General features: G+C 33.0%; 1 protein-coding gene and 1 long non-coding RNA gene across 2 annotated transcripts; both read right to left on the bottom strand.

The window, feature by feature from the left end:
- Nucleotides 1-701: 701 nt before the first annotated feature.
- On the bottom strand, nucleotides 702-1,874 carry LOC136675365 (uncharacterized). Its single transcript, XR_010796178.1, has 3 exons — nucleotides 1,862-1,874; nucleotides 1,464-1,514; nucleotides 702-1,131 (listed from the first exon to the last, which is right to left on the bottom strand). It is a non-coding gene; the product is annotated as an uncharacterized lncRNA (long non-coding RNA).
- A 4,174-nt stretch (nucleotides 1,875-6,048) lies between these two features.
- Nucleotides 6,049-24,064, bottom strand: LOC136675484 (integumentary mucin C.1-like). The gene is made up of 22 exons (XM_066652034.1): nucleotides 23,956-24,064; nucleotides 22,666-22,719; nucleotides 21,241-21,270; nucleotides 19,280-19,309; nucleotides 17,371-17,400; nucleotides 15,337-15,390; nucleotides 13,545-13,592; nucleotides 13,145-13,195; nucleotides 12,762-12,815; nucleotides 11,925-11,975; nucleotides 11,074-11,124; nucleotides 10,223-10,273; nucleotides 9,834-9,887; nucleotides 9,371-9,418; nucleotides 8,978-9,040; nucleotides 8,521-8,568; nucleotides 8,125-8,172; nucleotides 7,731-7,793; nucleotides 7,288-7,338; nucleotides 6,889-6,939; nucleotides 6,506-6,559; nucleotides 6,049-6,110 (listed from the first exon to the last, which is right to left on the bottom strand). The coding sequence occupies exons 1-22, from the start codon at nucleotides 24,014-24,016 to the stop codon at nucleotides 6,049-6,051; spliced, it is 1,107 nt and encodes a 368-aa protein (XP_066508131.1). The 5' UTR covers nucleotides 24,017-24,064.
- Nucleotides 24,065-27,284: the final 3,220 nt, after the last annotated feature.

Raw genomic sequence — 27,284 nt, 5'->3', positions numbered from 1 at the left:
GTCGATGTTGTAGTTTTCACTGTAGTAACTGATGATGGGTCAGAAAAATAACAATTACAAAACCCATTGATTCAAACTAGCATTAACTACATTACAAATAAAACAACACATTTATTGATTTGTTCTAGCAATTATTACATCTACAAATATGTAGTAATTATGTATATGTAGGAATTGGTAGGAATTACTAGTGACTAATCACAGCATGTGTTAATCAAGATTAGTTCTTCTTGGGGGAAGTCATCTGATACATTGCTAAATACATTGCGAATGGTAACATTCATTTAAATATTATGGGTTTTATACAATATGAAAAGTTGTGGGACAGGATTTAAACTGTTTAGAAAATGTAACCTTATTAGTAAATACAAATTTTTAACATGTTTAAAGTCAGGTTTTAGAATTTACTAGAAGTTGGTGTAGGTTTCACTATAGTATTAACTGATGATGTATCAAACAAATTGATAACAACAAATTCTAAAACACAAAACACCTATAATAAATAATCTAGCACATATTACATGTACAAATAGATTATAAAATGTTTATTGTATAACTGTAATACAAAATTCATATATGTACTTATCAATTATAAGTATACAATATGTGCACACAAAGCCCTAGAACATTATGTGACCTATAACTTAGAACATACTAGTTGTAGTCATAGTTGTAAGTATGTTGTCTCTGCTGTTGATGCAGCTGACAAAATGATGAAAAAAGAAGTTTAACAAACCCAAAAAATTCATTCTTAGTTTAGCAATAACACTATTTTAGCAGAGAAAAACATATAAACAGGAGATACCGGTACAGATCGGATGGTACCTAAACACTGTTATTCCTTTTTGTTTTGTTGACCTCATTGTCCGAAATGTATAGACAGAAAACAATATCAGTGCTTCACATATCTTACAGAAAGTATGTTATATATGTCCCAAATATAAAAGTAACAAACTATATAGGAAATGGAATATTATTTATATTGATTTATGCACTTGAATGTTGAGTAATACATATATTATATTCATATTGCACTGTAACACTGTGTTCCCACTATTAAATGTACTTTTAAATTTTAGAACTTACTAGTAGTAGTAGTTATTGTTGTAGGTGTGTCTGTTGTGAACGTAGCTGAGAAATTGTGAGAAAAACAAGTTGTTTAGCAAAAACCAAAAGGTTAGCAATAACAATATTTTAGGGAAGAAAAACATGAACAAATTCACAGGAGATATCAGTACAGATTGTTTTGTACTTAAACACTTTCATTGCTTTCTGTTTTGTTGACATCAGTCTCTGAAATGTTGAATTTTTGGTGTGTTTTTATGGGAATTATTCTAAAACAGGAATAGCAGACTTTTAATTTACTATATGTTCAATAAACTCTTATGAACAAGAACTTTCTCTGAAGTTATATAATGTTGCCTTGACACTGTAAATGAATATAATGAGGTTTAAGAGCTTACTAGTACTAGTCGTTGTTGTAGGTGTCTCAGTAGTAACACCTGTTGATGTAGCTGGGAGATTGAAAAACATAAAGAAGACACTTAACAAACCATATACACTGTATGTTGGGGGAGAAAATGGATGAACAAATTCACCAAAGGTAACAGCATAGCTTTTGTAGTAAATAAACACTATCATTGCTTATTGTTTATTTGACATCTGTGTCTCAGGTCTGGAAATACAGTGCTTGCTAGTATGAGCATCAGCTGTAAATATAAAGTGGAGTTTGCCATGTGACAAGATGAATTTGAAAATGTAAAGTGGTATACACTATGTGCACTATAACATTATATGTACCTAACATTATGCTGTATATGGCCTATAACATATTCATTTACAGTTAGATTTTAGAACTTACTAGTAGTAGTAATTGTTGTAGGTGTGTCTGTTGTCTCTGCTGTTGATGCAGCTGAGAAATTGATTAAAAAACATTTAACAAACACAAAGAATTTATTCTTAGTTTAGCAATAACATTATTTTAGTGGAGAAAAACATATGAACAGGAGATACCGGGACAGATCGTATGGTAACTAAACACTGTTATTCCTTATTGTTTTGTTGACCTCAGTTTCCAAAATGTACAGACAGATAAAACAATATCAGTGCTTCACATATCTTACAGAAAGTATGTTATATGTGTCCCAAATATAAAAGTAACAAACTATATAGGAAATGGAATATTATTTCTATTTATTTATGCACTTGAATGTTGAGTAGTAAACATTTTATTTTCATATTGCACTGTAACACTGTGTTCCAACTATTAAATTTGTTTTAAAATTTAAGAACTTACTAGTAGTAGTTATTGTTGTAGGTGTGTCTGTTGTGAATGTAGCTGAGAAATTGTGAGGAAAACAAGATGTTTAACAAAAACCCATTGGTTAGCAATAACACTATTTTAGGGAAGAAAAATATGAACACATTCACAGGGGATATCGGGACAGATTGTGTTGTACTTAAACACATTCATTGCTTTCTGTTTTGTTGACATCAGTCTCTGAAATGTAGAATTTTTTGTGTGTTATTTTGGGAATTATTCTAAAACAGGAATAACAGACGTTTAATTTACTTTTTGTTCAATAAACTCTTATGAACAAGAACTTTGTCTGAAATTATATAATGTGGCTTTGACACTGTAAATGAATATAATGAGGTTTAAGAGCTTACTAGCACTAGTCGTTGTTGTAGGTGTCTCAGTAGTAACACCTGTTAATGTAGCTGGGAGATTGAAAATCATAAAGAAGACACTTAACAAACCAATTACACTATATGTTGGGGGAAAAAATGGATGAACAAATTCACCAAAGGTAACAGCATAGCTTTTGTAGTAAATTAACACTATCATTGCTTATTGTTTATTTGACATCTGTGTCTCAGGTCTGGAAGTACAGTGCTTGCTAGTACGAGCATCTGCTGTAAATATAAAATGGAGTTTGTCATGAGACAAGATGAATTTGAAATTGTAAAATGGTATACACTATAGCCCTGTGAAGGACTGGCGTCCCCTCCAGGGTGTATTCCCGCCTTGCGCCCGATGATTCCAGGTAGGCTCTGGACCCCCCGTGACCCTAAATTGGATAAGCGGTTACAGATAATGGATGGATGGATGGATGGTATACACTATAACAATATATGTACCTAACATTATGCTGTATGTGGCCTATAACATATTCATTTTCAGTTACATTTTACAACTTACTAGTAGTAGTCATTGTTGTAGGTGTGTCTGTTGTCTCTGCTGTTGATGCAGCTGACAAATTGATAAAAAAAACATTTAACAAACCCAAATAATTCATTCTTAGTTTAGCAATAACACTATTTTAGCGGAGAAAAACATATGAACAGGACATACTGGTACAGATTGTATGGTACCTAAACACTGTTATTCCTTTTTGTTTTGTTTACCTCAGTGTCCGAAATGTATGGACAGATAAAACAATATCAGTGCTTCAGATATCTTAAAGAAAGTATGTTATATATATCCCAAATATGAAAGTAACAAACTATATAGGAAATGGAATATTATTTCTATTGATTTATGTACTTGAATGTTGAGTAATAAACATTTTATATTCATATTGCACTGTAACACTGTGTTCCAAATATTAAATGTCTTTTTAAATTATAGAACTTACTAGTAGTAGTAGTCATTGATGTAGGTGTGTCTGTTGTCTCTGCTGTTGATTCAGATGATAAATTGAAAAAAAAAAAACATTTAACAAACCCAAAGGATTCATCCTTAGTTTAGCAATAACACTATTTTAGTGGTGAAAAATATATGAACCAGAGATACCGGTGCAGACCTTATGGTACCTAAACACTGTTATACCTTTTTGTTTTGTTGACCTCAGTGTCCGAAATGTATAGATAGATAAAACAATATCAGTGCTTCAGATATCTTACGGAAAGTATGTTATATATGTCCCAAATATAAAAGTAACAAACTATATAGGAAATGGAATATTATTTCTATTGATTTATGCACTTGAATGTTGAGTAATAAGCATTTTATATTCATATTGCACTGTAACACTGTGTTCCAACTATTAAATGTACTTTTAAATTTTAGAACTTACTAGTAGTAGTAGTTATTGTTGTAGGTGTGTCTGTTGTGAATGTAGCTGAGAAATTGTGAGAAAAAAAAAGATGTTTAACAAAAACCCAAAAGTTAGCAATAACACTATCTTAGGGAAGAAAAATATGAACACATTCACAGGAGATATCAGGACAGATTGTGTTGTACTTAAACACATTCATTGGTTTTTGTTTTGTTGTCATCAGTCTCTGAAATGTAGAATTTTTTGTGTGTTATTTTGGGAATTATTCTAAAACAGGAATAACAGACGTTTAATTTACATTTTGTTCAATAAACTCTTATGAACAAGAACTTTGTCTGAAGTTATATAATGTTGTTTTGACACTGTAAATGAATATAATGAGGTTTAAGAACTTACTAGTACTAGTCGTTGTAGGTGCCTCAGTAGTAACACCTGTTGATGTAGCTGGGAGATTGAAAGTCATAAAGAAGACACTTAACAAACCATATACACTGTATGTTGGGGGAGAAAATGGATGAACAAATTCACAGAAGGTAACAGCATAGCTTTTGAAATAAATAAACACTATCATTGCTTATTGTTTATTTGACATCTGTGTCTCAGGTCTGGAAATACAGTGCTTGCTAGTATGAGCATCAGCTGTAAATATAAAGTGGAGTTTGTCATGTGACAAGATGAATTTGAAAATGTAAAGTGGTATACACTATGTGCACTATAACATTATATGTACCTAACCTTATGCTGTATATGGCCTATAACATATTCATTTACAGTTACATTTTAGAACTTACTAGTAGTAGTAATTGTTGTAGGTGTGTCTGTTGTCTCTGCTGTTGATGCAGCTGAGAAATTGATTAAAAAACATTTAACAAACACAAAGAATTTATTCTTAGTTTAGCAATAACATCATTTTAGTGGAGAAAAACATATGAACAGGAGATACCGGGACAGATCGTATGGTAACTAAACACTGTTATTCCTTTTTGTTTTGTTGACCTCAGTTTCCAAAATGTACAGACAGATAAAACAATATCAGTGCTTCACATATCTTACAGAAAGTATGTTATATGTGTCCCAAATATAAAAGTAACAAACTATATAGGAAATGGAATATTATTTCTATTGATTTATGCACTTGAATGTTGAGTAGTAAACATGTTATTTTCATATTGCACTGTAACACTGTGTTCCAACTATTAAATTTGTTTTAAAATTTAAGAACTTACTAGTAGTAGTTATTGTTGTAGGTGTGTCTGTTGTGAATGTAGCTGAGAAATTGTGAGGAAAAAAAAAGATGTTTAACAAAAACCCATAGGTTAGCAATAACACTATTTTAGGGAAGAAAAACATGAACAAATTTATAGGAGATATCGGGACAGATTGTGTTGTACTTAAACACTTTCATTGCTTTCTGTTTTGTTGACATCAGTCTCTGAAATGTAGAATTTTTGGTGTGATTTTTTGGGAATTATTCTAAAACAGGAATAACAGACTTTAATTTTTTTTTTGTTCAATAAACTCTTATGAACAAGAACTTTGTCTGAAGTTATATAATGTTGTTTTGACACTGTAAATGAATATAATGAGGTTTAAGAACTTACTAGTACTAGTCAATGTTGTAGGTGCCTCAGTAGTAACACCTGTTGATGTAGCTGGAAGATTGAAAAACATAAAGAAGACACTTAACAAACCAATTACACTGTATGTTGGGGGAGAAAATGGATGCACAAATTCACCAAAGGTAACAACATAGTTTTGCAATAAATAAACACTATCATTGCTTATTGTTTAATTGACATCTGTGTCTCAGGTCTGGAAATACAGTGCTTTCTAGTATGAGCATCAGCTGTAAATATAAAATGTAGTTTGTCATGAGACAAGATGAATTTCAAATTGTAAAGTGGTATACACTATGTGCACTATAACATTATATATACCTAACATTATGCTGTATGAGGCCTATAACATTTTCATTTACAGTTACATTTTAGAACTTACTAGTAGTAGTCATTGTTGTAAGTGTGTCTGTTGTCTCTGCTGTTGATGCAGCTGAGAAAATGATAAAAAAAAAAAAAAAAAACATTTAACAAACCCAAAGAATTCATTCTTAGTTTAGCAATAACACTATTTTAGCGAAGAAAAACATATGAACAGGAGATACTGGGACAGATTGTATGGTAACTAAACACTGTTATTCCTTTTTGTTTTATTGACCTCAGTTTCCAAAATGTATAGACAGATAAAACATTATCAGTGCTTCACATATCTTACAGAAAGTATGTTATATATGTCCCAAAAATAAATGTAACAAACTATATAGGAAATGGAATATTATTTCTATTGATTTATGCACTTGAATGTTGAGTAATAAACATTTTATATTCATATTGCACTGTAACACTGTGTTCCAACTATTAAATGTGTTTTTAAATTTTAGAACTTACTAGTAGTAGTAGTTATTGTTGTAGGTGTGTCTGTTGTCTCTGTTGTGAATGTAGCTGAAAAATTGTGAGAAAAAAAAATGTTTCACAAAAACCCATTGTTTAGCAATAACACTATTTTAGGGAAGAAAACATGACCAAATTTACAGGAGATATCGGGACAGATTGTGTTGTACTTAAACACTTTCATTACTTTCTGTTTTGTTGACATCAGTCTCTGAAATGTAGAATTTTTGGTGTGATTTTTTGGGAATTATTCTAAAACAGGAATAACAGACTTTAATTTTCTTTTTGTTCAATTTACTCTTATGAACAAGAACTTTGTCTGAAGTTATGTAATGTTGTTTTGACACTGTAAAGGAATATAATGAGGTTTAAGAACTTACTAGTACTAGTCGTTGTTGTAGGTGTCTCAGTAGTAACACCTGTTGATGTAGCTGGGAAATTGAAAAACATGAAGAAGACACTTAACAAACCAATTACATTGTATGTTAGGGGGAGAAAATGGATGAACAAATTTACAGAAGGTAACAGCATAGCTTTTGTAATAAATAAACACTATCATTGCTTATTGTTTATTTGACATCAGTGTCTCAGGTCTGGAAGTACAGTGCTTTCTAGTACGAGCATCAGCTGTAAATATCAAATGTAGTTTGTCATGAGACAAGATGAATTTCAAATTGTAAAGTGGTATACACTATGTGCACTATAACATTATATGTACCTAACATTATGCTGTATGAGGCCTATAACATTTTCATTTACAGTTACATTTTAGAACTTACTAGTAGTAGTCATTGTTGTAGGTGTGTCTGTTGTCTCTGCTGTTGATGCAGCTGAGAAATTGATAAAAAAAAAAAAAAACATTTAACAAATCCAAAGAATTCATTCTTAGTTTAGCAATAACACTATTTTAGCAAAGAAAAACATATGAACAGGAGATACTGGGACAGATCGTATGGTAACTAAATACTGTTATTCCTTTTTGTTTTGTTGACCTCAGTTTCCAAAATGTATAGACAGATAAAACATTATCAGTGCTTCACATATCTTACAGAAAGTATGTTATATATGTCCCAAATATAAATGTAACAAACTATATAGGAAATGGAATATTATTTCTATTGATTTATGCACTTGAATGTTGAGTAATAAACATTTTATATTCATATTGCACTGTAACACTGTGTTCCAACTATTAAATGTGTTTTTAAATTTAAGAACTTACTAGTAGTAGTACTTATTGTTGTAGGTGTGTCTGTTGTCTCTGTTGTCTCTGTTGTGAATGTAGCTGAACAATTGTGAGAAAAAAAAAAGTTTCACAAAAACCTAAAAGTTAGCAATAGCCGTATCTTAGGGAAGAAAAACATGAACAAATTCACAGGTGATACCGGAACAGATTGTGTTGTGTATAAACACTTTCATCGCTTTTTGTTTTGATGACATCAGTCTCTGAAATGTAGAATTTTTGGTGTGTTTTTTTGGGAATTATTCTAAAACAGGAATAACAGACTTTTAATTTACTATTTGTTCAATAATTTCTTATGAACAAAAACTTTGTCTGAAGTTAAATGATGTGGCTTTGACACTTTAAATGAAGTTAATCAGGTTCAAGAGCTTACTAGTAGTAGTCGTTGTAGGTGTCACAGTAGGAGGAGCTGGTGATATAGCTGGGAAATTGATAAACATAAAGAAGACACTTAACAAGCCAATTACATTGTATGTTAGGGGGAGAAAATGGATGAACAAATTCACAGAAGGTAACAGCATAGCTTTTGTAGTAAATACACGCTATCATTGCTTATTGTTTATTTGACATCTGTGTCTCAGGTCTGGGAGTGCAGTGTTTGCCAGTACGAGCATCAGCTAAAAGTATAAAATGTAGTTTGTCATGAGACAAAATGAATTTGAAACTGTAAAATGGTATACACTATATGCAGTATAACATCATATTTACCTAACATTATGCTGTATGTGGCCTATAACATTTTTATTTAAAGTTACATTTTATAACTTACTAGTAGTTGTCGTTGTAGGTGTGTCTGTTGTCTCTGTTGTTGATGCAGCTGACAAATTGATAAAAAAAAAAAATAAATAAAAAAAAACATTTAATAAACCCAAAGAATTCGTTCTTAGTTTAGCAATAACATCATTATAGGGGAGAAAAAAAATATGAACAAATTCACAGGAGATAACGGGACAGATGGTGTGGTACCTAAACACTTATTCTTTTTGTTTTGTTGGCCTCATTTTCCGAAATGTATAGACAGATAGAACAATATCAGTGCTTCACATATCTTACAGAATGTATGTTATATATGTCCCAAATATAAAAGTAACAAACTATTTATGAAGTGGAATATTTGTTCTGTTGATTTATGCACTTAAATGTCGAGTAATAAACACTTTATAATCATATTGCATTATAACACTTTGTTCCAACTATAAAAAATACTTTTAAATTTTAGAACTTACTAGTAGTAGTAGTTATTGTTGTAGGTGTGTCTGTTGTCTCTGTTGTCACTGTTGTGAATGTAGCTGAAAAATTGTGAGAAAAAAAATGTTTCACAAAAACCTAAAGGTTAGCAATAGCAGTATTTTAGGGAAGAAAAACATGAACACATTCACAGGAGATACCGGGACAGATTGTCTTGTGTATAAACACTTTCATCGCTTTTTGTTTTGATGACATCAGTCTCTGAAATGTAGAATTTTTGGTGTGTTTTTTTGGGAATTATTCTAAAACAGGAATAACAGACTTTTAATTTACTATTTGTTCAATAAATTCTTATGAACAAAAACTTTGTCTGAAGTTAAATGATGTGGCTTTGACACTTTAAATGAAGGTAATCAGGTTCAAGAGCTTACTAGTAGTAGTCGTTGTAGGTGTCACAGCAGGAGGAGCTGGTGATATAGCTGGGAAATTGATAAACATAAAGAAGACACTTAACAAGCCATTTACACTGTATGTTAGGGGGAGAAAAATGGATGAACAAATTCACAGAAGGAAACAGCATAGCTTTGGTTGTAAATACATGCTATCATTGCTTATTGTTTATTTGACATCTGTGTCTCAGGTCTGGGAGTGCAGTGTTTGCCAGTACGAGCATCAGCTAAAAGTATAAAACGTAGTTTGTCATGAGACAAAATGAATTTGAAACTGTAAAATGGTATACACTATATGCAGTAAAACATCATATTTACCTAACATTATGCTATATGCGGCCTATAACATTTTGTGAATGTCGAGTAATAAACACTTTTTTTTTTCATATTGCAAAATAACACTGTGTTCCAACTATTAAATGTACTATTTAATTTTAGAACTTACTAGTAGTAGTAGTTATTGTTGTAGGTGTGTCTGTTGTCTCTGTTGTGAATGTAGCTGAGAAATTGTGAGAAAGAAAAAAAATGATGTTTAACAAAAACCCAATGGTTAGCAATAACACTATTTTAGGGAAGAAAAACATGAACACATTCACAGGAGATACCAGGACAGATTGTGTTGTACTTAAACACTTTCATCGCTTTTTGTTTTGTTGACCTCAGTCTCTGAAATGTAGAATTTTTGGTGTGTTTTTATGGGAATTATTCTAAAACAGGAATAGCAGACTTTTAATTTACTATATGTTCAATAAACTCTTATGAACAAGAACTTTGTCTGAAGTTATATAATGTGGATTTGACACTAAATTAATGTAATGAGGTTTAAGAGCTTACAAGCAGTAGTCGTTGTTGTAGGTGTCACAGTAGGAGGAGCTGGTGATGTAGCTGGGAAATTGAAAAACATAAAGAAGATACTTAACAAACCAATTACATTGTATGTTAGGGGGAGAAAATGGATGAACAAATTCACAGAAGGTAACAGCATAGCTTTTGTAGTAAATACACGCTATCATTGCTTATTGTTTATTTGACATCTGTGTCTCAGGTCTGGGAGTGCAGTGTTTGCCAGTACGAGCATCAGCTAAAAGTATAAAATGTAGTTTGTCATGAGACAAAATGAATTTGAAACTGTAAAATGGTATACACTATATGCAGTAAAACATCATATTTACCTAACATTATGCTGTATGTGGCCTATAACATTTTTTGAATGTCGAGTAATAAACACTTTATTTTCATATTGCAAAATAACACTGTGTTCCAACTATTAAATGTACTATTTAATTTTAGAACTTACTAGTAGTAGTAGTTATTGTTGTAGGTGTGTCTGTTGTCTCTGTTGTGAATGTAGCTGAGAAATTGTGAGAAAGAAAAAAATGATGTTTAACAAAAACCCAATGGTTAGCAATAACACTATTTTAGGGAAGAAAAACATGAACAAATTCACAAGAGATACCAGGACAGATTGTGTTGTACTTAAACACTTTCATCGCATTTTGTTTTGTTGACCTCAGTCTCTGAAATGTAGAATTTTTGGTGTGTTTTTATGGGAATTATTCTAAAACAGGAATAGCAGACTTTTAATTTACTATATGTTCAATAAACTCTTATGAACAAGAACTTTGTCTGAAGTTATATAATGTGGATTTGACACTAAATTAATGTAATGAGGTTTAAGAGCTTACAAGCAGTAGTCGTTGTTGTAGGTGTCACAGTAGGAGGAGCTGGTGATGTAGCTGGGAAATTGAAAAACATAAAGAAGATACTTAACAAACCAATTACATTGTATGTTAGGGGGAGAAAATGGATGAACAAATTCACAGAAGGTAACAGCATAGCTTTTGTAGTAAATACACGCTATCATTGCTTATTGTTTATTTGACATCTGTGTCTCAGGTCTGGGAGTGCAGTGTTTGCCAGTACGAGCATCAGCTAAAAGTATAAAATGTAGTTTGTCATGAGACAAAATGAATTTGAAACTGTAAAATGGTATACACTATATGCAGTAAAACATCATATTTACCTAACATTATGCTGTATGTGGCCTATAACATTTTTTGAATGTCGAGTAATAAACACTTTATTTTCATATTGCAAAATAACACTGTGTTCCAACTATTAAATGTACTATTTAATTTTAGAACTTACTAGTAGTAGTAGTTATTGTTGTAGGTGTGTCTGTTGTCTCTGTTGTGAATGTAGCTGAGAAATTGTGAGAAAGAAAAAAATGATGTTTAACAAAAACCCAATGGTTAGCAATAACACTATTTTAGGGAAGAAAAACATGAACAAATTCACAAGAGATACCAGGACAGATTGTGTTGTACTTAAACACTTTCATCGCATTTTGTTTTGTTGACCTCAGTCTCTGAAATGTAGAATTTTTGGTGTGTTTTTATGGGAATTATTCTAAAACAGGAATAGCAGACTTTTAATTTACTATATGTTCAATAAACTCTTATGAACAAGAACTTTGTCTGAAGTTATATAATGTGGCTTTGACACTAAATTAATGTAATGAGGTTTAAGAGCTTACAAGCAGTAGTCGTTGTTGTAGGTGTCACAGTAGGAGGAGCTGGTGATGTAGCTGGGAAATTGAAAAACATAAAGAAGATACTTAACAAACCAATTACATTGTATGTTAGGGGGAGAAAATGGATGAACAAATTCACAGAAGGTAACAGCATAGCTTTTGTAGTAAATACACGCTATCATTGCTTATTGTTTATTTGACATCTGTGTCTCAGGTCTGGAAGTACAGTGCTTGCCAGTACGAGCATCAGCTGTAAATATAAAATGTAGTTTGTCATGAGACAAGATGAATTTGAAATTGCAAAGTGGTATACACTATGTGCACTATAACATTATATGTACCTAACATTATGCTGTATGTGGCCTATAACATTTTCATTTACAGTTACATTTTAGAGCTTTCTAGTAGTAGTCATTGTTGTAGGTGTGTCTGTTGTCTCTGCTGTCTGTGCTGTTAATGAATCTGACAAATTGACTAAAAAAAAGAAGTTTAACAAACCCAAATATTAATTCTTAGTTTAGCAATAACACGAACATACAAAAAAATTCACAGGAGATACCGTGACAGATCTTGTGTTACCTAAACACATATTTCTTTTTGTTTAGTTGACCTCAGTGTCCGAAATATATAGACAAATAGAACAATATCAGTGCTTCACATATCGTAGAGAAATTATGTTATATATGAATCAAATATAAAAGTAATAACCCATATAGGAAATGGAATATTATTTCTATTGATTTATGCACGTGAATGTTGAGTAATAAACACTTTATTTTCATATTGCACTATAAAATTGCATTCCAAATATTAAATGTACTTTTAAATTTTAGAACTTACTAGTAGTAGTAGTTATTGTTGTAGGTGTGTCTGTTGTCTCTGTTGTGAATGTAGCTGAGAAATTGTGAGGAAAAAAAAGATGTTTAACAAAATGCAAAGGTTATCAATAACAATATTTTAGGGGAGACAAGCATGAACAAGTTCACAGGAGGTACCAGGACAGATTGTGTTGTACCTAAACACTCTCATCTCTTTTTATTTTGTTGACATCAGTCTCTGACATGTAGATTTTTTGTGTTTTTTTGGAAATTATTCTAAAACAGGAATATGAGTCTTTTTATTTACTATTTGTTCAATAACCTCTCATGAACAATAACTTTGTCTGAAGTTGAATAATGTGGCTTTGAAACTGTAAATGAATGTAATGAGGTTTAAGAGCTTACAAGCAGTAGTCGTTGTTGTAGGTGTCTCAGTAGGAGGAGCTGGTGATATAGCTGGGAAATTGAAAAACATAAAGAAGACACTTAACAAACCAATTACACTGTATGTTAGGGGGAGAAAAATGGATGAACAAATTCACAGAAGGTAACAGCATAGCCTTTGTTGTAAATACACGCTATCATTGCTTATTGTTTATTTGACATCTGTGTCTCAGGTCTGGGAGTACAGTGTTTGCCAGTATGAGGATCAGCTGTAAATATAAAATGTAGTTTGTCTTGAGACAAGATGAATTTGAAATTGTAAAGTGGTATACACTATGTGCACTATAACATTATATGTACCTAACATTATGCTATATGTGGCCTATACCATTTTCATTTACAGTTACATTTTAGAACTTACTAATAGTCGTTGTTGTAGGTGTGTCTGTTGTCTCTGCTATTGATGCAGCTGAGAAATTGATAAAAATACATTTAACAAACTCAAAGAATTCATTCTTAGTTTAGCAATAACACTATTTTAGGGGAGAAAAACATATGAACAAATTCACAGGAGATACCGGGGCAGATCGTGTGGTACCCAAACACTTATTTCTTTTTGTTTTGTTGACCTCAGTGTCCGAAATGTATAGATGGATATAACAATATCAGTTCTTCACATATCTTATAGAACGTATGTTATAAATGTCCCAAATATAAAAGTAACAAACTATATTGGAAATGGAATATTCTTTCTATTGTTTTATCCTCTTGAATGTTGAGTAATAAACACCTTATTTTCATATTGCACTAAAACATATTGCACTAAATTTCATATTGCACTAAAACACTGTGTTCCAAATATTAAATGTACAGTTAAATTTAAGAACTTTAATTAAAGAAATTTAAGAAATGTAGTAGTTATTGTTGTAGGTGTGTCTGTTGTCTCTGCTATTAATATTCCTGAGGAATTGTGAGAAAAATAAAGATGTTTAACAAAAACCCAAAGGTTAGCAATAACACTTTTTTAGGGAAAAAAAAAACATTACCAAATTTACAGGAGATACCGGGACTATTCATATTGCACTGTAAAATTGCGTTCCAAATATTAAATGTACAGTTAAATTTTAGAGAAATGGATGAACAAATTCACAATGTATCAGGATAGGCTGTGTAGTAGACAAACTCTATCATAAATGCTATCATTAAGTATTGTTTATTTGACATCTGCATCTCAGATCTGGTAGTACAATGCTTGCCAAGAAAACATTACTTGACTAATAAAAAAAAAACAAAACAAAAACAAAACAACACAAACATAAAACACATAAATTATTACTTTAGTAATTACTTTTTATGTAACTGAAGAAAAATTATCTAATCTAAACTCTGACCTGGTGTACCCTCCCATGCATCATGAAGCACAGTATTTGCCAACACAAGCTTATGATTAGCTGATATAATGAATTAGCATTATTTAACAACTTTTGGAATTTAGTTTGAAATGAGGTGTTGTAGGCTTTAAATTGTTAAGAGCACTGAATATTATACACTTTAAAAGCATATGTCTTTAAAAGCAACACATTCTGTCTTTAACTGGGCAAATCATTGTGTAGAAAACATTTCAGTGCAAAATGAGTCAAAATATTTGATACTGTTCATAGTGTTCATTAATGAATAATGAATTTTGTGTTAATTTAACAGTGATTATCTTAAATAAGAAAAGAAGAATAATAAAAATATAAGAACATTATTAAATAAAATTACATAAGAAATAAATACACCTCTGTCAATTAATTATTAGCATTTACATTTTTTGTTACTGAAGAAACACTGTGTTGAGCATACATTCATTTATTGTCTGTAAACTCTTATTCAGGCCCTGGAGCTGTGTGACAGTGACACTACCTGTTGTGACACAGTGTTAACTAGACATGTAATTTCACCAGAGCCACGTCTGCATTCAAACTTGTATTGTATTTTTGTTTTTTGCTTATACCCTGTAAATTACAACGGGCCTCATGCCTGGAAACACAGAGTTCAACAAAAAAAAAGGCATTTCAACCAAATCTAACATGAAGCAAGCTTTTAATTTAATGTGTAGAATACTGAATATTAATTTAACCTAATGAACTTTAATATTAGAAGTGTGTTGTGAATATGTATGCCCTGTAACAGTTTTTTTTATTATTACTATATTAAAATTTGGATCATACCTGTAGTAATGTTGTCTGAAGTAATTACTGTACTTGTAGTCACTGTTGTATTGTCTAATAAAAGAAAAAGAGAGAAAAAAAAAACAACACATCAATTATTACCTTAGTAATAAGTACTGTGTAAGAGAAGAAAAAAATTCTGATCCAAACCTGGTCCTCCTCCCACGCATCAATAACATAAAGTTTGCCAACACAAGCTTATGGTTAACTGATATATTAGAATTGCATTTGTTTAATTGAATTATGGAATTTAGTTTGAAGTGAGGTGAGGTGAGCTTGATATTGTTTAAAGTGCTGAATATTAGACATCCTCTAAAGACATCCTCACATATGCTTTTAAAAGTGATTTTGTCGAAAACACTTCCATTGAAAATTTGTCAAAATGGTTGATAGTGCTCATAGTGTGTATTTACGGCTACAAATGTTACTTTAAACACTGATTATGTTAAATATCAGTATAACAGTACAACAATATAAAAAAAAGTCTTGAAGTGGGAAACATGCTAATGTGTTGTTACATAACACATCATTTTTAAGGGTGTTTTTTTTATCGTTTTTATGACCTTGTTTCTTAACTTTCGAGTAGGAGTTGGTGTTGTAGTTGTCTCTGTAGTCAATAACACTAATGTATTTGAGAAGTTGATAAAAAAAATGAGAACAATTCCATTAAATACTTATTATAATGATTAAAATGCAGAAACAAAAATCCATAATTAAATTCAGCTTATAAACTGTTAGTACAAAGTCCTGTAACAACTACATACAGTTAGATTTTAGAACTTATATTAATGTCCCTGAATTGGAAAAAGTTAAGAAATTAAATTCCATAAACTATTATAACAATCAGATGAAGACACTGACACATTTTTAATGTGATTTATGTTAGAACTTGAGGAATACGTTTATTTTGATAGAAATCTATTCATTTCAACGAGCAGTGTTGGCACAAGCTGGAATTCTGCTGAATATGTGCTGCCCTCTACTGGCGAATTACTGTACGTGTACGTGTAGTATACTCCTGTAGTCCATCTGTAACAGTACATCACTGACCATGAAGTGGCACTTTTAGTTCTAGGACTAAAGGACCGACACAAACAGTACTATAGCAGATAAGCTTTAGTGGGTGGATGGGCTGCCCAGTCTATGGAGCAGTGTAGTTTATTCAGAGGTTACACATTACAAATTCATACTGCAATATACTTGAGAGAATGTAATGAGCAACATTTAACTTCTATTATGTTTTTCCTCACTGTAAAAAGTCTATATCTTCCTCCACTCCCAATAATTTAAACAGATCACTGCTTGTGATCTTCTAGCAGAATTTCTTCAAAAACTGGGGTTAGAACAACTGACCTTAAAAGTGAACTTTATCTGAACTCTGGCCAAGATTCGAACACACAGCAAATTCTCCAGTGTTAACAACATGTTAATAGACAACACTATTAATGTTAATGTCTTAACACAGAGAGTGTTACATAATTACACTAACCGTGTTAATCTAACACTAATAGTGTTGATTTAACACTGGTGAATTTGATGTGTATGTTGTAGTACCAGCTCCTTATAGTGAGGCAATAAAAAAAAAGCATGCAGGTGTCATGTATGCATTTGAAATATTAATATCCAGCCCATTACTTTTTACAGTCTATTTTAATAAAACAAGTTTAAATTTTGTATGCATTTTCTTGAGATGCATTTATTTATACTGCTTTGAGTACAACTATTGATTTTGCCACTACCCCTGGGCATTATACACAAATATGTAACATATTAACTTACTAAACGCATCTCTTTTACAAAAACATGCTTTTTTTTTTTTTACAACGATGTCTGATATGCTTCCAGCAAGGCTTGGTGTTGTAGATGTCCCTGTAGTCAATGGCAATGGTGTATTTAACAACTTGATTTAAAACAAATAATACCAATACTATTTAAGTACAATTAAAACACTAAAAACTACAACCCATAATTAAGTTCAGTTTGTTAGTGTAAATGTCCAATGGTAACTTCTTTGAGTTAGATTTCAGAACTCACCAGGTGGTGTTGTTGAAATTATTTCAATCCCTGAAAAAAAAAAAAAAAAAAAAAAAAAAAAAAAAGATAAATAAGAAATTAAAATAACAAGGAGATGAAGATGTTGAAACATTTGTGGATGTGACTTCTGTTCAAACTCGAGGAGTACATTTATTTTGTTATGAATTGACTAGCTGGATCCTGCTGCTATAGAGAGTGGATGAATTCTGCATGTGTGCTGCCCTCTTCTGGTGAGTTTCTGTACATGTTAGTCAGTGTTACTTCTGTAATTACAGAATTATGTATTTATAGTCACTACACGAGTTATACTCCCATAGTCCATCTGTAACCACACCATCAGTAAATACACCACCTGTTCATTTTCATTGCAGGTAATGTTAATGTATATTCACACAGAAATTAGAGACACAATTTAAAGTGGAATCTATAACTCCTCTTATAATCAGAACCTCCTGGAGCCCTGTGTTTTATGACAAAAGTTACAAGAACAACAGCAACAATATTTATGTGGAAACCTGCTCACCTAACATTCACTCACCTTCATTCACTAATCAGCCACAACATTAATGATTTGTTATTTTAACACTCATTGACCATTTGACACATCCACTGACCAGACCATTCTAAGACTAGAGGACCATCACAGACAGTGCAGCAACAGAAAAGCTTTGGTTCCACAAAGAGAATCAAAGGAGTATGTGTGTCTAATAGAATGGACAGTGAGTGAACACAGTGTGTAAAAACTCCAGCAGCATGGCTGTACGTAATGCACTCATACCAGTGCAACACATATTAACAGGCCACAGACATGGCAGTGTCACGGCAGCACTAGGAATGAACCACCTTTCTGTAGGGGCTTTGACCATTGAAAAACAGTGAGAAAAGGGCTAACAAAGTATGCACAGCAACAGACAGACAACAATTTGAAAATGTTGAATTACAAAATACACCTTTAGTGGAAGTGGAACTGAGAGTGGTTAGTTCTAAGACCAACAATATCAAGCTGCAAATTTGTATTTAAGGCTGTTTTCCCCCTGTGATTCTTTCTTATCTTTGCTCTAATTTGTAACACAATATCTGAAGATAGTTTATGTACTTAATATATTTCTATTCCCGAGGTCTGTTTATGAAAGTGCTTTTAGCTTTTCTATACCTTCTATGGTACAAATCAACTTGCAGATCAGAATCCTAATTACAAATAGTATCATCGTTATAGCCCTGAATTCATTGGTAAGTATTTGTAGCATAGTAAGGGTCAGCATTGTAAGGGAAACAGAATGAGGATTAAGCTTAGGGAAGCACACAACATTAGACCAGTGACAGTCCTTAGGCAAGAGTCCAAACACTCCATTTGAATGTCTCTAACACTAATATCAACAACTAATAGTGTTGATTTAACACTGGTGAATGTGATGTGTATGTTGTAGTACCCGCTCCTTATGGTGCGGCAATAAAAAAAAAGCATGCAAGTGTCATGTATGCATTTGAAATATTAATATCCAGCCCATTACTTTTTACAGTCTATTTTAATGAAACAAGTTTAAATGTTGTATGCATTTTCTAGAGATGCATTTATTTATACTGCTTTGAGTACAACTATTGATTTTGCCACTACCCCTGGGCATTATACACAAATATATAACATATTAACTTACTAAACACATCTCTTTTACAAATACATGCTTTTTTTTTTTTACAACGATGTCTGATATGCTTCCAGCAAGGCTTGGTGTTGTAGATGGCCCTGTAGTCAATGGCAATGGTGTATTTAACAAGTTGATTTAAAACAAATAATACCAGTACTATTTAAGTACAATTAAAACACTAAAAACTACAACCCATAATTAAGTTCAGCTTGTTAGTGTAAATGTCCAATGGTAACTTCTTTGAGTTAGATTTAAGAACTTACCAGATGGTGTTGTTGAAATTATTTCATTCCCTGAAAAAAAAAAAAAAAAAAAAAGATTAAATAAGAAATTGAAATAACAAGGAGATGAAGATGTTGAAACATTTGTGGATGTGACTTCTGTTCAAACTTGAGGAGTACATTTATTTTGTTATGAATTCATTTATTTCAACAAGAAGTGTTGGCACTAGCTGGATCCTGCTGCTATAGAGAGTGGATGAATTCTGCATGTGTGCTGCCCTCTTCTGGTGAGTTTCTGTACATGTTAGTCAGTGTTACTTCTGTAATTACAGAATTATATATTTATAGTCACTACACTAGTACGTGTAAATTGTAAAACTGAACTTGATAAACATCAGCTATACTCCCATAGTCCATCTGTAACCACACCATCAGTAAATACACCACCTGTTCATTTTCATTGCAGGTAATGTTAATGTATATTCACACAGAAATTAGAGACACAATTTAAAGTGGAATCTATAACTTCTCTTATAATCAGAACCTCCTGGAGCCCTGTGTTTTATGACAAAATTTACAACAACAACAGCATCAATATTTATGTGGAAACCTGCTCACCTAACATTCACTCACCTTCATTCACTAATCAGCCACAGCATTAATGATTTGTTATTTTAACACTCATTGACCCTTTGAAACAACCACTGACCAGACCATTCTAAGACTAGAGGACCATCACAGACAGTGCAGCAACAGAAAAGCTTTGGTTCCACAAAGAGAATCAAAGGAGTATGTGTGTCTAATAGAATGGACAGTGAGTGAACAACGTGTGTAAAAAGTCCAGCAGCACGACTGTACCTAATGCACTCGTACCAGTGCAACACATATTAACAGGCCACAGACATGGCAGTGTCATGGCAGCATTAGGAATGAACCACCTTTCTGTAGGGGCTTTGACCATTGAAAAACAGTGAGAAAAGGGCTAACAAAGTATGCACAGCAACATATAGACTACAATTTGAAAATGCTGAATTACAAAATACACCTATAGTGGAAGTGGAACTGAGAGTGGTTAGTTCTAAGACCAACAATATAAAGCTGCACATTTGTATTTAAGGCTGTTTCCCCCTGTGATTCTTTCTTATCTTTGCTCTAATTTGTAACACAATATCTGAAGATAGTTTATGTACTTAATATATTTCTATTCCCGAGGTCTGTTTATGAAAGTGCTTTTAGCTTTTCTATACCTTCTATGGTACAAATCAACTTGCAGATCAGAATCCTAATTACAAATAGTATCATCGTTATAGCCCTGAATTCATTGGTAAGTATTTGTAGCATAGTAAGGGTCAGCATTGTAAGGGAAACAGAATGAGGATTAAGCTTAGGGAAGCACACAACATTAGACCAGTGACAGTCCTTAGGCAAGAGTCCAAACACTCCATTTGAATGTCTCTAACACTAATATCAACAACTAATAGTGTTGATTTAACACTGGTGAATTTGATGTGTATGTTGTAGTACCCGCTCCTTATGGTGCGGCAATAAAAAAAAAGCATGCAAGTGTCATGTATGCATTTGAAATATTAATATCCAGCCCATTACTTTTTACAGTCTATTTTAATGAAACAAGTTTAAATGTTGTATGCATTTTCTAGAGATGCATTTATTTATACTGCTTTGAGTACAACTATTGATTTTGCCACTACCCCTGGGCATTATACACAAATATATAACATATTAACTTACTAAACACATCTCTTTTACAAATACATGCTTTTTTTTTTTTACAACGATGTCTGATATGCTTCCAGCAAGGCTTGGTGTTGTAGATGGCCCTGTAGTCAATGGCACTGGTGTATTTAACAAGTTGATTTAAAACAAATAATACCAGTACTATTTAAGTACAATTAAAACACTAAAAACTACAACCCATAATTAAGTTCAGTTTGTTAGTGTAAATGTCCAATGATAACTTCTTCGAGTTAGATTTCAGAACTTACCAGATGGCGTTGATGAAATTATTTCACTTGCTGAAAAAAAAAAAAAAAAAAAAAAAGAGATTATATAAGAAATTGAAATAACAAGAAGATGAAGATGTTGAAACATTTGTGGATGTGACTTCTCTTCAAACTCGAGGAGTACATTTATTTTGTTATGAATTCATTTATTTCAACAAGAAGTGCTGGCACTAGCTGGATCCTGCTGCTATAGAGAGTGGATGAATTCTGCATGTGTGCTGCCCTCTTCTGGTGAGTTTCTGTACATGTTAGTCAGTGTTACTTCTGTAATTACAGAATTATGTATTTATAGTCACTACACTAGTACGTGTAAATTGTAAAACTGAACTTGATAAACATCAGCTATACTCCCATAGTCCATCTGTAACCACACCATCAGTAAATACACCACCTGTTCATTTTCATTGCAGGTAATGTTAATGTATATTCACACAGAAATTAGAGACACAGTTTAAAGTGGAATCTATAACTCCTCTTATAATCAGAACCTCCTGGAGCCCTGTGTTCTATGACAAAATTTACAACAACAACAGCAACAATATTTATGTGGAAACCTGCTCACCTAACATTCACTCACCTTCATTCACTAATCAGCCACAGCATTAATGATTTGTTATTTTAACACTCATTGACCATTTGACTCATCCACTGACCAGACCATTCTAAGACTAGAGGACCATCACAGACAGTGCAGCAACAGAAAAGCTTTGGTTCCACAAAGAGAATCAAAGGAGTATGTGTGTCTAATAGAATGGACAGTGAGTGAACACAATGTGTAAAAACTCCAGCAGCACGACTGTATCTAATGCACTCGTACCAGTGCAACACATATTAACAGGCCACAGACACGGCAGTGTCATGGCAACACTAGGAATTAACCACCACCCGAATGGCACTTTGTGGTATTTCTGTAGGAGCTTTGAACATTGAATAACAGTGAGAAAAGGGCTAACAAATATGCACAGCAACAGATAGACTACATTTGAAAATGTTGAATTACAAAATACACCTTTAGTGGAAGTGGAACTGAGAGTGATTAGTCTGAAAACAAACAATATCAAGCTGCACATTTGTATTTAAGGCTGTTTTCCCCCCTGTCATTCTTTCTTATCTTTGCAGTGACAGTGACACTACCTGTTGTGACACAGTGTTAACAAGACATGTAATTTCACCAGAGCCACGTCTGCATTCAAACAACAGGCCTCATGCCCAGAAACACAGTGTTCAACAAAAAAAAGGCATTTCAACCAAATCTAACATGAAGCATGCTTTTAATTTTGATGTGTAGAATACTGAATATTAATTTAACCTAATGAACTTTAATATTAGAAGTGTGTTGGGAATATGTATGCCCTGTAACAGATTTTTTTTTATATTTACTATATTATATTAAAATTTAGAACATACCTGTAGCCATCTCGCTTGTATTATTTACTGCATTTGTAGTCTCTGCTATATTGGCTAATAAAGGAAAAAGAAAAAGAAAAACCCATAAATTATTACATTAGTAATTACACTCCCACACATCACTAAACATAATGATTGCCAAAAGAAGCTTATTGTTAACTGATTTATTGGAATTGCCATTGTTTTATCTAATTATGGAATTTAGTTTGAAGTGAGGTAAGGTGAGCTTGATATTGTTTAAAGTGCTTTATCCTCTAAAGTCATATGCATTTAAAAGTCAAACACTTCAATGCAAAATGAGTCAAAATGGTTGATAGTGCTCATAGTGTTCATTTACGGGTAAAAAAAAACGTGTTACTTTAAACACTGATTATGTTAAATATCAGTATAACAGTAAAACAATATAACAAAATAGTCTCGAAGTGGGAAACATGCTAATGTGTTGTTACATAACACATCACTTTTAAGAGTGTATTCATCGTTTTTATGACCTTGTTTCTTAACTTTTGAGTATGACTTGGTGTTGTAGTTGTCTCTGTAGTCCATGGCACTAATGTATTTGACAAATTGATTTAAAATAAATGAGAATAATCCCATTAAATAATGATTAAAATGCAAAAACAAAAATCCATGATTAAATTCAGCAGCACGGCTGTACCTAATGCACTCGTACCAGTGCAACACATATTAAAAGGCCACAGACATGGCAGTGTCACGGCAGCACTAGGAAGTAACCCCCACTCGAGTGACAATTTGTGGTGTTTCTGTAGGGGCTTTGAACATTGAAAAACAGTGAGAAAAGGGCACAGCAACAGATAGACTACAATTTGAAAATGTTGAATTACAAAATACACCTGTAGTGGAAGTGGAACTGAGAGAGGTTAGTTCTAAGACCAACAATATCAAGCTGCACATTTGTATTTAAGGCTGTGTATACTTAATATATTTCTTTTCCCGTGGTCTGTTTATGAAAGTGCTTTTAGCTTTTCTATACCTTCTATGGTACAAATCAACTTGTAGATCATAATCCTAATTACAAATAGTATCATCATTATAGCCCCGAATTCATCGGTAAGCTTTTGTAGCATAGTAAGGGTCAACATTGTATGGGAAACAGAATGAGGTTTAAGCTTAGGGAAACACACAACATTAGACCAGTGACAGTCCTTAGGCAAGAGTCCAAACAATCCATTTGAATGTCTCTAACACATTAGAAATCTGAAGTCACTCAAGGCATAAATGTGTGTAAAATTCCATAAGTAAAAATATAAATGAAGTGTGGATGCTTACTTGTCTGGCCCTCAGCTTTGATGAAAAGCAGCAGAAAAAGCCCAAACGGAGAGAGCCTCATGGTTCTGATCTACAGCCGACGTGTTAGTGTGACTGTGATTGTTCAATGAAAGCATATACTAAGCTGAGAGGAATGTGCCTCAGTGCTTTATTCTCTTTTACTTCCTGCTTCAAAGTGTCCTTATTTGAATTCAGGGCCATTGTCACCTGCAGCTTGACAGACAAGTTTCCCTAAGTCAGGGTGGTTTTGAACCATTATAATTAAGTGCCTTAATTTCCTTTGTTACCTTAAAAACGAAACCATTTATGTTCTGTTTGGAATGTGTTATGCAATTACCTCAAGGTAAATATAAAAAACAAACAAACAAAAACAAAACAATAAAAAGACAAATACCTTAATAAACATAAGTTGTAAAATGTAATGAACTGAAATGTGCATTTCTTGTGAGGAAAATGTCTTAAATGTTTTAATTGTCTATATTTAGAATCAGGTGCACCACATGTTTCAGTGTATCACTAAGGCGAGATCTAAAGAGGCCTCCAGAAAGAAGGTTATAGATTTATATGAATTATCTGGGCACATTAACAGAAGACATGTCTGGTGCAAACCAACACATGATTTAAGCACAAGAACCCCATATGATCTGTGAAGCACAGAGGTGGAAATGTCATGGTTAGGGCCTGTCAGGCTCTCCTTCATAGAATCTACTATGAATTCTTCACTGTATCAGAGGGTGTTTCAGGAAAATCTGTTCAAAAGCTGAAGTGTGAACGTGGCCCATGCAACATGAGCATGACAAAAAAAAACCCTTCCAGTAATTACACAAGGAATGGCACAAAAGAATGGAATGGCCTGGAATGGCCAAATCACAGGCCGAATCTCAATCCTACTGAGATGCTGTGGGGTGATCTGTATATTCAAAAAACATCTCAAACATCACATAGCTGAGAGAATTCTGCACGGAGGAATGTGACAAACAATCCCACAGTCGATGTTGGAGACTGATAGATGGTTACAGGGTGCATGTAATTGAGGTTATTTCAGCCAGAGGTGGAATACTAGTGATTAGGGCATAGAGTGTCCTTACTTTATCCTCACAAGAAATGTACATTTTGTTTTGTTACAGCTTATGTCTATAAGTAAATTCTTCAGGTTTATTTGTTTAGTTAAATAAGCTCCATTTCTCCATATTGTATAGCTTAGGTGCTACCACAATAGCATGGTAACTTGCCAGCCTTTTATTTTATACCCTATTAGATCTATGTTGATACTGCTCTGGTTACGACTCATGATCCTATATGACTAGAGTGAACAGGAACAGATTTACAGGTGAGATAACACACGTTTTTGCCTTTATTCCATGGATTACCTCAACCCCCATGCGGCAGGTGATGATTGTCTACGTAAAGATTAGATGTTGTTCATTGCTTAGCTGTGAAACTGCATATCTGTGTTTCTCTTCTTTGACCGAGAATGACACTTTTTAAGGAGACTGAGTGGGATGTTTTGTTGTTTTATCTACATTCTTCAAAAAATTCACAAATTCATCATGATTAAATATAGAATTAGTGGTAACATTAATAGTTGTGTGATGTATTATGTCTGTCAGCTAAGCTTCTAGCAGGACTACAAACCCCAATTTATGTTTTTATTCTCTTAAAGCTTTATATATCTGACAAAATCACCAAGCACCAGTTATTTCCAATGCTTTCATTGCTTTTTTTAAACCCTGGAACAATATAGTGAAACTCTATACCCAGCAGGCTTTCTGTCTTTCAGTGATGAGGGGCTGCAGTATTTAAATAAACATCTCTCCAGGTCTGAGGTACAAGGTAAAACAGGCTTTTACCACGTAATCAATATTTTAAACAACTTCTGTCTGTTTGCACTTGTGCATTAATCTAGCTTTAAAATAATTCAGACTTAATTTTATATTTTCCTTTGTTTAAAGTAACACTAGCTAAGATTTGGTGATTTTGTTCCTGGGATCCCCTAACAGATGCACAGTTATAACACTGTCCTGAAACCATGAAGGGAGGTGAGTTCCTCCAGAAGTTACGTAGTGCAGTTTTTGCAGTCCTCAATAGCAATGGCAGAGTGTCTATTCTATTACAGGTCAGTGAAGTATCGCAATGATTTTGAGACTGCATTTTTAAAGTAAAAATTGTACTATAATTTAGTCTATTGTGTACACTGCGCCAGTTAGGCCGTGTACAATTTCCAATACACACACAAATACATTAATTCTTAATTACAAACCAGATTCCCAAAAAGTTGGGACACTAAACAAACTGTGAATAAAAACTGAATGCAATGATGTGGAGGCGCCAACATCTAATATTATATTCAGAATAGGACACAAATCACAGCTCAAAAGTTTAAACTGAGAGAATGTATAATTTTAAGGGGAAAATATGTTGTTTCAAAATTTCATAGCCTCAACAAATCCCAAAAAATTGGGACAAGGCCATTTTTTACCACTGTGTGGCATCCCCCCTTCTTCTTACAACACTCAACAGACGTCTGAGGACAAAGGAGACCAGTTTCTCAAGTTTAAAAATAGGAATGCTCTCCCATGATGTTGTGATTGCTGCAGAATGTAGTCTGGCATTATCTTGTTGAGAAATGCAGGGTCTTCCCTGAAAGAGATGACGTCTAGATGGGAGCATATGTTGTTCTAGAACCTGAACATAGTTCTCTGCATTAATGGTGCCTTTCCAGACATGCAAGCTGCCCATGCCACAAGCACTCATGCAACCCCATACCATCAGTGATGCAGGCTTCTGAACGGAGCGTTGATAACAGCTTGGGTTATCCTTGTCCTCTCTGGTCCGGATGACATGGCGTCCCAGTGTTCCATAAAGAACTTCAAATCGTGACTCATCTGACCACAGAACAGTCTTCCATTTTGCCACACTCCATTTTAAAAGACCCATGGCACAGTGCAAACATCTGAGCTTGTGGAGCTTGCTTAGAAATAGCTTCCTCTTTGCACTGTAGAGTTTCAGCTGGCGACGGCGGATGGCACGGTGGATTGTGTTCACTGACAATGCTTTCTGGAAATATTTCTGAGCCCATTCTGTTATTTCCTTTTTCCAGCCACTTATTGCTACTTGTCCTTTTTTGGGATTTGTTGACACTGTGAAATTTTGAATCAACATATTTTTCCTTTAAAATGTTAAATTTACTCAGATTAAACTTCTGATCTTTCATCTATGTTCTATTACGAATTAAATATTGAAATTTGCCATCTCCACATCATTGCATTCAGTTTTTATTCACAATTTGTTTAGTGTCCCAACTTTTTTGGAATCCGGTTTGTACAAAC

Source organism: Hoplias malabaricus, chromosome X1 (genome assembly GCF_029633855.1).
Source record: "Hoplias malabaricus isolate fHopMal1 chromosome X1, fHopMal1.hap1, whole genome shotgun sequence".
Classification (NCBI taxonomy): Eukaryota; Metazoa; Chordata; class Actinopteri; order Characiformes; family Erythrinidae; genus Hoplias; species Hoplias malabaricus.
The sequence above is the reverse complement of the archived record's forward strand: the minus strand, read 5'-3'. Positions and strand labels throughout refer to the sequence as shown.